Raw genomic sequence first — 10,960 nt, 5'->3', positions numbered from 1 at the left:
AATATAATTAAATTATACCATGTATATTGTAATACATTAGTAAATAGAATACCTCTAAAAAATTGTCAGGTATATATAATGATTAATTGAATACTATTAAGTTTTAATTAGTTGCATAGTAATTAAGAGAATAAAGGGAGTTTAACAGTTAAAGTTGGAATCATCTCCCTATAAAATGGAGTAGCTAATTTGAGTGACTTATTTAATTAGCTTCCAAAATTTTAGAACTATCCCTAAAAATAGGCTAGAAAATGGAAAGCATGGATCTAATATAGGATTGATTCTCCTATACTAGAATCTGTTATGGAAGTAAATATTTGATATGCATCAATTAACGTTGTCATATATATATGTAATCATTTATCAAAAATTGCCTATTTATGATTTTTTTTAAAAAATAATAATAATAATTCGAAGTGGGCCGAGCAGGACCGGTGCCGCGGTGGGCCAGAATCTGGGCCTGTTGGTGGGTCGTGCTACCGAGCTACATGGCATGTCCGGCCCAGCCCCCTAGTTTTTTCTACTAGCCCAGCCCACCACCCTCTTACCGGGTTCGGGTCCGGGCCGGGTTAGGTGGGCCAGGTCGGCCAATTGACAGGCTTACATACGCTTCTACGATATGGGAACATTTTAATGAGTTGAGTTTAATACTTTATTTTCTCTTTAAAAAACAGATGTCACGTCATTGAGTTGTAGTCACATACATCATTTTTAGGCTTGAGTGACCTTTTGATTAAAGTAGCAAAAAATAAATGACTTTTGTGATAAAAAAAGAAAGGAAAAAGGAATTGGCCTTTTGAGTAGGGCTAGTAGTTCAAGACTCCCTATATCTTTTGTTCAGTGTACACCTGAACTACATTTCGTTCTAATTACCCCTTAATTGAACGTGGTAATTTGATAGCATTCATGTCACGATCCAAAGTTCCTTCAGCCGTGATGGGCAACTTATACCTCAGTCCGATAAGCGAATATTTCTAGTTTTGTCTAATTTTCATAAATTACTAGCATAAATTAAGCTAAATTAAGCATGTAAATAAAACATTTATAAGTCATAAAGGCATCTCAATGAACAGAAGTAATCAACTCCATCAAAATTGTGACGAAAGTACTCCTTTCATTTTTTTAATTAGTCCAGTATATTACAATATAAATTTTTCTCTCTGTCTCTCTCTCTTTTTTTTTTTTTTTTTTTTTGTGGTTTTTGCAATCAAGATGGATTTATTTATTTTCTTTAATTTATCTTTCATTAAGTAATTATATTGGAGTATTACTACTCCAATAGTTAAATTTGAATTTTCAATGCATAATTAATGCAAACAGCTTAATAGATAAACACTAATTATATAATTTTTTAATGGACGCGCAAAATTAATGTTGGGCTCGTAAAACAACGGAGAGAGTGGCACTCTCCTCTTTTTTTCCCCTCTTATCGAAAGTAGTTTTAATTCTCTGACTTCCTGGCTCACTTTGAGTAACAATTTATCTTAGCCAATTTTGTGGTCACACTCACACTTTGTTTTTTGAGTCCGGAATCAAAATGCCCAAAAAAAAAAAAAAAGTTTCGACCAAAATACCCCAACAACAAAAAAATGTTACGAAAACACCTTTAGCACACGAATTTATCATGCGCTAAAGAGTTAACGGAGACGGTTCCGTTAATCGCTATAGCGCAAGAATTACTGCGCTATAGTGTTGTTTTTTTTTTTTTTCCTGCTCTTTTGGTTAACCCTTCTTTCGTTACACTTTTTAACGTACTTTGACCATAGATTAATCATGCTTTGGGACCCCGAAACTTCAATATTTTATATAGAACCCTACCTATTTTTGTGCGATTAATTAGGTAGGATCAACACATCAAGGATACACAAAAGTTCGGATGACCGTTTTAGAGGTTGAAAAGTGCTCGAACACCATTTTCGTTCAAGGCTCGGTGACATTAGCTTGAAGTTCTTTACGAATACTTAAACTTGTTCATTAATAATTAATCAAAAGTTAGTCAAAATGGCGGCTTCATACAAAAAAAAAAAAAAAAAAAACTTAATTAAATTGCATCATTCATAACCTTGAGTAGATGAAAATACTTAACATACTAATTCATTAATAAGAGCATAATGATATATTAAACTTAAAACTAAAATCACAACATTCTTGAGTAGATGAAAATACTTAACATACTAATTAATGCCTAAGAGCATAATGATATATTAAACTTAAAACTAAAATCACAACATTCTTAATCATCATCAGAGTACAAGTCCTCAATATTGTCCTTAGAAAAATATTGGCGGTTTCTTAAGACACATCTTTTTTCGGTAGCAGTTAGTTCTCTACCGGTTGATGATGCTTGTTCTTCGGCCAACTTTAGCATGTAAAATCTACATCGTCTTGCCGATTCTCGTTGTTTTCTTTTCTAATCCTTTGCATGGCAAGCTCGCAAGTTTCTGGACCTATTTGAGGCATGGTTAAGGAGTACCTTGTTGGTATTGGAGCGTTGAGATTTTCCAAGTCACGAACAAGACGTTCTGATTCGGCAAGCCGATGTGACCATTCTCGGCGCAAACCGCAATAATATTCCCGCGGATCCGAATATTTCACACTTTGCAAATCATCATTACGCTCTATGTTAGGTGAGGATTTAGCTCATCTAGTTTGAAATCACTGGTATCGCTCGAAAAACTGCTATGATTTGAACTCTCATCATCACTGCTATTTGGTTCTTTTGGAAGGAGTAAAGACCAAGCTGAGTTTTTACTACTCGACATTGAATATGGTGTAGTCTAATAACAAAGAAAGGGCTACTTATATAGTTGCAAACCCCCAAGTACCCTAGGGGGAGGGTCTTTATGACCCTACCTACTTACCTTATTGTAAGAAAAATATTAATCTTCATCGGACATTTCACAGTCCGAATCCCACTTGGATCTAAATCTTGTGCTACCATATATACTATATTCTACCCTATGGTAACGTATTTGCATCCGATTGTTCTCTTCGCGAAAACGATTAAGAGCCAAGTTAAACTCTTGCGAGTTCCGCGAGGCATTGACATAGCACGTTTTTTGGGCGTTTAAGCCCATCGACGCTAACTTGTGCTCCAAAGGTCTTTGCAGCCTCCCTAACACGCCAATCCCACTCCTCTCTGTCATTTTATTATTGTATTCTCGATTGAATCTATCGTTAGGGTTATTTGAGTAATGAAAATCATCATCATCTAGTTCCCTGTGTCCTACCCGTTTTAAATATGTTTGCGGAGTGAACGATATAACACGGCTAATATCTCTAAATTGGTCAAAAAATGACATAATAGCTCAATTTTGTGTGGAATGTTGTGTGGTTGGTAACAACTATTCGTCAAATTACGTTATATAAAGTTTGATTCGAATCATGACGTTTTTCTGTTTGACAGTTGAGGTGACAATGGTGCAGTTGTATAGCGCAGTAAAATAATGCGTTATGACAAAGATAACGCAGTAAATTATTGCGTTATACTAAATAACACAGTTATTTACTGCGCTATACTGCTGGAATGTAATATAACGCATGTATTTCATGCGTTATGCATCTCTCCACACTTATTTTGATTTGACGTAACACTGTAATTGCATGCATGCGTTGGTTCTATATTCAAACTTCAAATCTTATAAATACCGAGTTCGTATAACGCAAAAAAAGCAAAAAATTCAAAGTTTCATCTAGTTTTTGCGTTTTGTATTCCTCCTAAATTATTCAAAATATGGTAGATGTTCCATGAATTAAAGTTTCTTTATTCTGGGACGGACAAATTATATTCGAGGAAAATAATTTGCGCTATGATTCTTCCCCAAAATACCATGTTAAGTTTCCACTTGACTTAAAATTCTCAAAACTACTCCAAGCCTTGTATAATAGACTACAAGTTAGTAGAAGTGATTTTGATCTAAATATAATTGGAAAATATCCAACGTCATTTACGCCGCAAGGTGTAACTAGTTATGGACAGTGGTACATTCAAGACGATGAATCGTTGATTGATTTTTTGAAGGCGCCTTATGATTATAGGAAATGCATAACTTTAAACGTCCTTGAAATGTATATAGAGACGGTCCCCACTAATCGACTTGAATTCATGGCTAGGGCTCCTCGGGAAGCCCGAAATAGACCTTGTCGGGAAGCCCCGTCTATAATTCAGGCCGAAGTCACTCAAGCGGAACCTACTTATCAACACAGTTACCCTGACATGAGTACCTATGAAAGCATTTTGACTAGCCAAATGCCTCTCGGATAGTTTAAGTCGGCAATTTGACGAGCGTGGTAAATATTCATTTTTTACATTATTATTATTATTATTATTATTATTATTATTATTATTATTATTATTATTATTATTATTATTATTATTATTATTATTATTATTATTATGGCACTTGAATGCTACTAATGATGTTGATTATATTATTTAAGGGTTATACACCTGATATGGATCATATCGGACGGTCTCCTCAATCGGGATGGATGAATCAGGTTGGAACATCCTCAGCCTATCCAACAACTCAAAGCGATGGTCCTTCCTCAAGTTTCGGTGTAGTTGATTACTATCGGTACGTCTATTTTTTTTAACATCAATAGTGTTATTTGATGTGTAGTAGTTAAAACACCCTAATTTCTTGTGTAGGGAGAATGTGGTGGTTGCACCAAATTATAGGCAAAGGCGTGCTATGGATGGTCCAGATTATCCGAATTATATAGTGACATCACCTAGCGATAGTGAGGAAATACCTAATGCGGAGGAAAGTGACTATGAGCAAAGTGACGATGAGATCGAGGTTGGAACTAATCCTCAACGTCATAGAGAACCGTTGCAAGACATGATGAACGAAGCCCTGCACACGAGGAGGAACCGAATTCACAAGAACCATTTGAACAAAGAATAATGACTCCGGCTTCAACCCGCAAAGCCAATTTCAACGAAGAAGAGTCGACCCTGATTTAGGCATTCCGACGAGATCCCCTATCTTGATCATCTTCACGATCGCCCGTATACCTTTGTCTTTACTAGGGATGATGATCATATTCGGCAAAATTTGTGGAAAGAGCCAAGGGATCCGGTAAAACAAAAGGCTCATATTGAAAAAGGGATGATTTTCACTCGAAAAAATCATTGCAAAGGGTCGTAAGATTTATTGCATCTAGGGGATGAGGGAGTATAAAGTTGACGATTCCACATGAAAACTTTGGCGATTGGTCTGCAAGCGAAAGTATCAAGGCTGCGAATGGATGCTCCGTGGTAAGGAAACCGCCGAAAAGATGTGGACTATTTCAAAGTTCTACACAAAGCACACTTGTCATATGGGTGACCTCCCGATGATCATTGCAATCTAGATACTAATTTGATTGCGCGTGTATTAGTTGGCGACATTAGAGAAAACCCAAGGTATCCCCTTCGCCTAAGTTTATTTTATTTTTTGTGTTAATATAATGTTCCTCGTTGTTATATGCTGATATTTCAAATTTTTCAGGTACCCTATTAAAGACTGTATTAGAGCCGTCTTGAAAGTATATAACAAAACTGTTACTAGGAGGAAGGCGTATCTTGGGCGTAGGCGTGCACATGAAATAGTCTTCGGCAATTGGGAGGGCTCTTTCAAGACGTTGCCGAGATACATGGCGTTCTACAACACTTCAATCATGGTACCGTTGTTGAATGAAAGCTCAAATCGAAGCACGGTGTGCCGAATATTTTTGATTTTGTATTTTGGGCCTTCAAACCATGCATTGATGGGTTTGCTCATTGTCGGCCCGTAATATCAATAGATGGAACACATGTGTACGGGAAGTATGACATAAAGCCGCTAATGCATTGGAATGGATGGATGCAAATGGAGCTATATTCCCTCTAGCTTTTGAATCGCGGCTAATGAGAGCATTAGTACGTGGGGTATGTTTTTGGACTACTTAAGGCAACACGTTATTAAGGATCGCATGGGAATATGCGTGATATCGTATTAAATGCTTTGGCATATTGCACAATATGTTCAATTTGCGAGGTGGCGACCACCCTTGCCTACCATCGTTATTGTTTAAGGCATTTGAAGGCAAACTTCCAAAAGGCATATCGAATCCCAGCACTTTGCAATTGGATGTGGGCGACTGCAACAGAGCATCAGGAGAAGAAGTTTAACCTGCAGATGGACATTATTAGGCGAGCGAATGAGGAAGCCTTCCACTGGTTGAATGCAATTGATAAAGACAAATGGACATTACACCAGGATGAAGGTAGGCGATGGGGTATGCGACAACAAACAACTCTAGTCATTCAATGGCTTGTTGAAATCGCACGGGGACTACCCGTCACCGCAATGGTGAGAATGACATTTAAGCAGGTTGTGGAGCGGTTCGTCGGAGATCAAAAAAGAGGCCAAAGCACATGCAGCAGGCGTCTAAGATGGATGCCAAAACCATTAAACTGCTCGAGTACCACAAATATAAGGCTCGGAAACATGATCGGATGGAGTACAACCGGCAGCGCGCATATTTGAACTCACAACAAGTGTGCACCAAGGTAAAGGAGGTAACGTTCACACAATTTGTGAGATTCCAAGAACATGCACATGCGGCAAGTGGCAATCATATCACATGCCATGTTCTCATACCTTCAAGTGTTTTATCACAATGGGAAAGAACGCCTCCTTGTACATGGCTGAGGAATATACGGTTGAAAATTATGCAAAAACGTATCTTTGGAAGGTTATACCCACTTGGTAGTGAGAGTTATTGTCACCGGATCCATTTTTCAATGTTGCAAATAAAGCATTTATCTATAAATTCGTAAAGAATGCATACTCGCGTATTCATAATGAAATGGATGTTCCACTGGGGAGATACGCTCGAAAATGCTCATTTTGCAATTATGTTGGTCATGATAAGCGCAAGTGTCCCTTACGGCATGGTGGTCAAACTACATCTCGCGGTGGAAGTACCTCTCATGGTGGAGGAAACTTTAGTGGTGGAAGTACCTCTAGTGGTGGTGGCACATCTCGCGGTGGTGGCGGAAGATCAACTCAAGGGCATTAATTAGTATGTTAAGTATTTTCATCTACTCAAGAATGTTGTGATTTTAGTTTTAAGTTTAATATATCATTATGCTCTTATTAATGAATTAGTATGTTAAGTATTTTCATCTACTCAAGGTTATGAATGATGCAATTTAATTAAGTTTTTTTTTTTTTTTGTATGAATGCTGCCATTTTGACTAACTTTTGATTAATTATTAATGAACAAGTTTAAGTATTCGTAAAGAACTTCAAGCTAATGTCACCGAGCCTTGAACGAATATGGCGTTCGAGCACTTTTCAACCTCTAAAACGGTCATCCGAACTTTTGTGTATCCTTGATGTGTTGATCCTACCTAATTAATCGCACAAAAATAAGTAGGGTTCTATATAAAATATTGAAGTTTCGGGGTCCCGAAGCATGACTAATCTATGGTCAAAGTACGTTAAAAAGTGTAACGAAAGAAGGGTTAACCAAAAGAGCAGGAAAAAAAAAAACAACAAAACTATAGTGCGCAATTTATCATGCGGTATAGCTTGATTAACCTGAACCGTAGTTAACTCTTTAGCGCAGTAATTTACTGCGCTAAAGGTGTTTTCGTAACATTTTTTTGTTGTTGGGGTATTTTGGTCGAAACTGTTTTTTTTTAGGGTCATTTTGGTTCCGGACCCTTGTTTTTTCATTATACGTCTTTTAGTATTTTAAATTGGATTGTACGCATACTTTTCTGTGACAAGAAGAATCCGAGTATCAACGTTTTGAATACTCAAAAAATTTAAATGCTAATTAGGCGGCGATGAAGGCAAAATGAGGCGAATAGTATGAAAATATCATTGTCTTTAGCTTTTTTCATTCTTTGCTTTCCTATTGACAATTTTCCTTTGAGTTTAATTTGTATATTGTAATTGTAGAAAAATAATGTAAAATGGATAAGCATTTCAGTTCCTTAATTATTGAAAAATTTCACAACAGTCTCTTAACCAACCTCAAGGAAAAATATATATGTATACATTATTGGATAAAAATAAGGGATGTAGGTCGTTTATAATTTGTCAACGGATAATTATTCTCGAATGGGGCCGCTCAGCATGTAAAATGTCACTGTGTGATTAAAAAAATCACTTAAAAGAGATCCCATTCATAGCGTTTGGGGACGAAAATTTGATTGAGGATTAGAGAGAACGGGTGGAAGAAAGGGCTCGGGATGGATTTAGGAGTCTTTATGCAAGCCGAATGCAGTGAGAGTCGCACATACGGTGACCAGGGGGTTCGCGTCTATACGTGTAACATGGTGCTTAAGTTTTTGTTCATCATAATATGTAATTAAGCGTATGTAATATTGAATTAATAACAATGTGTATTTTTAGTTCTATTATGCATGAAATGTGTTACATGTAGACTACTTTTAGCATTATTTACACTCAAATATTGAGCAACGTTATAATCTTACACATAGGCAATCAAATAGAGTAATCCGTGATCATGATACAAGAAAAAAGGATTAAAAGTGCACCACTGTATTTACTTGAAAATTAAATATAATTAGCTAGTCAAATATTATAAGAATTAAAATCAAAATTTATTCCTATTATCCCACGAAAAAAAACTTCGAAGCTTTTTCTTCCCGTTAATTAACCTTATGAGATAGTGTCAGAGGTCCAAGATGAAACAAAAGAAACTTGTTAAGGACAAAAGAAAGTGGGGAAGCTCCATTCAAAGTGTATCTATAATTCTATATAAGGCCACCGCCCTCATCCACCATTTACAAATACCATGTCTCTTTAACACCAGCCTTCCTACAGTCCTCTCTTTCGACTCATTGGGTAAACAAACAACGAGGCACCATTATCTCTTTGAAACCATACACACTATGAATAGCATCAGTGAAGACTTTAACCCCACCAACCAGGAAGAAAAAACAAGTAAGAATACCTCAACTAGCAACAAGAAAGGTAAAGGTAAAGGAGGACCTGATAACAACAAATTCAGGTTTCGAGGAGTTAGACAACGCAGTTGGGGAAAGTGGGTGGCCGAGATCCGCGAGCCGCGTAAACGAACACGTCGTTGGCTCGGCACTTTTGCTACTGCTGAAGACGCGGCTCGAGCCTATGATCGAGCCGCTATTATACTCTATGGTTCAAGGGCTCAACTCAATCTCCAACCAAACACTAACTCATCCTCTTCTTCTTCTCCGTCTAATTCTAAACGCTCGCGTTCATCCTCTAGTGCACAAACTCTTCGTCCTTTACTTCCTAAACCTTCCGGATTCGATCTTTCTTTCTCTTCTACTATAGCTCCAGTTTCTGCGTCCGCAAATGCATTGGCTGCAGGTGGTTACGTACCATACGGATTTTATAATCCTGCCGTACAATATGCTGACATGTCCCAAGATCCTCACGAGCAGTTAATTCTTCAACAGGAACAGAAACAATACGGACCTTGTGATGGATATCTCGAGGGTAAGACCACTGTAGCAACTGGGACGGTTTATTCTGATTCAAACCCTAACCCTAACCCTAGACATCATTTTCAACAACAAGAATATCAGAATCAACAATATCAGCAAGAGAATTGTTTGTATGATGAGATAAACACTTTAGTTGGGTCAGAGGGTCCATCTTTGTCTCTATGTTCGACTCAAATGGTGGCTGTTGCACCGGTTGTTTCCGATTCGGTGGCGGTAGTGGGAGATCCAGGATCTCTGGTTTTGTGGCCAACTGGTGATTATAATTGCCCACCAGCTGATATTTGGGATTATGGAAATGATCCATTCCTGTTTGATTTTTGAATGAAGAGGATTAGTAAGACTTACTTCTTGTTTCAAATTACATGCAAGAACATTGAAGCAGTAGTGTTATTCTGGTCAATTATCCTAAATTTGAACTCTTTAGTTTCTTGCGGAAGGAAATATTAGGAAGTCGGGAATAGCATTAATTCAAGCGGTTGCATGTTACTGAATCTGAGGCACAAGAAGGATTTTCTACTGCTTTAAATTAGTTGAGATATGAGAAAACATTAAAAAGAAAAATCATTTTGCATACTGCTTCATGTTAATTATGTGATGCACATTTTCTCCTCTCTTCTTTCACTTAATTAGTAAGCTTTTGTTTTTATGATTAATTTTCTTTATTTATGGCTTTTGCGTGTCGTCTAAAATTGTTTGATGTTCCACAGTTGTTGCTCGAAATAAGCTTTCATTTTTAGTATATTGTTGATTATATGTAGCTTGGTAATAGTATTTGGTTTGGTGAATGAAACGAAAAATGTGTTGATGAAATAATTATGTATGCATTCCCAATTCATGAATCTTGCATTTATTTTCACTTTTTAACTCCCAGTTCAGTTCAGTAGAAATCGAGAACTCAAGTAGTAGTTCAACGAAATTCTAATAAGCCAGGTTTAGTAGGAGCTAGTTAAATATACAAAGATTTGATCAGTGAAATTACCTCAGCAGATCTTAAAAATTTTCAATTTAGCCTTTTTAGAGAATTTGAAAGAATCTTATAGTTTTCATGTAACAATTATATTTGAATCCACATAGACAAACAAAATAAGAATATACCAACTAAGAGCATCCAAAGCCTTAACCACTTGCTAGGAAAGGTGTTTCGGCCATTGAACCTCTAGGCAGCACCACAAGTCCATCTCTCTAGTTACAAAATATTTGTATCTAAGTGTATTCCAGTGAAATGAGATTTAACTAAAAATCAGTTAGAGATTTGTTTTTATAGGGTTTAAAGACAAGTGAGATATATCCAACCCCGAGAAATCTTTTTATGTAACGACCCGTTTGATCGTTATAGCGCTTTTGACCCCTTTACCCCCGTTGACTCTTTCCCGAGCCCTAGTAGTACGATTTTGACCTGCGGGGATGGGTGGTACAGTCCCTGATGTGATCGGGCGGAATTTATGATGACTTATGTGAAATAGA

At 36.9% G+C, this 10,960-nt stretch overlaps 1 protein-coding gene across 1 annotated transcript; it reads left to right on the top strand.

Moving 5' to 3' along the window:
- Window positions 1-8,817: 8,817 nt before the first annotated feature.
- Window positions 8,818-10,493, top strand: LOC132054383 (ethylene-responsive transcription factor ABI4-like). The gene has a single exon (XM_059446404.1). The coding sequence runs from the start codon at window positions 8,900-8,902 to the stop codon at window positions 9,815-9,817; it is 918 nt and encodes a 305-aa protein (XP_059302387.1). The 5' UTR covers window positions 8,818-8,899; the 3' UTR covers window positions 9,818-10,493.
- The last annotated feature ends 467 nt before the right edge of the window (window positions 10,494-10,960 follow it).

The sequence above is a fragment of the Lycium ferocissimum genome, chromosome 4 (genome assembly GCF_029784015.1).
Source record: "Lycium ferocissimum isolate CSIRO_LF1 chromosome 4, AGI_CSIRO_Lferr_CH_V1, whole genome shotgun sequence".
NCBI classification, from domain to species: Eukaryota; Viridiplantae; Streptophyta; class Magnoliopsida; order Solanales; family Solanaceae; genus Lycium; species Lycium ferocissimum.
Note: the sequence above shows the minus strand (reverse complement) of the source record. Positions and strands in the feature narration are given on the sequence as shown.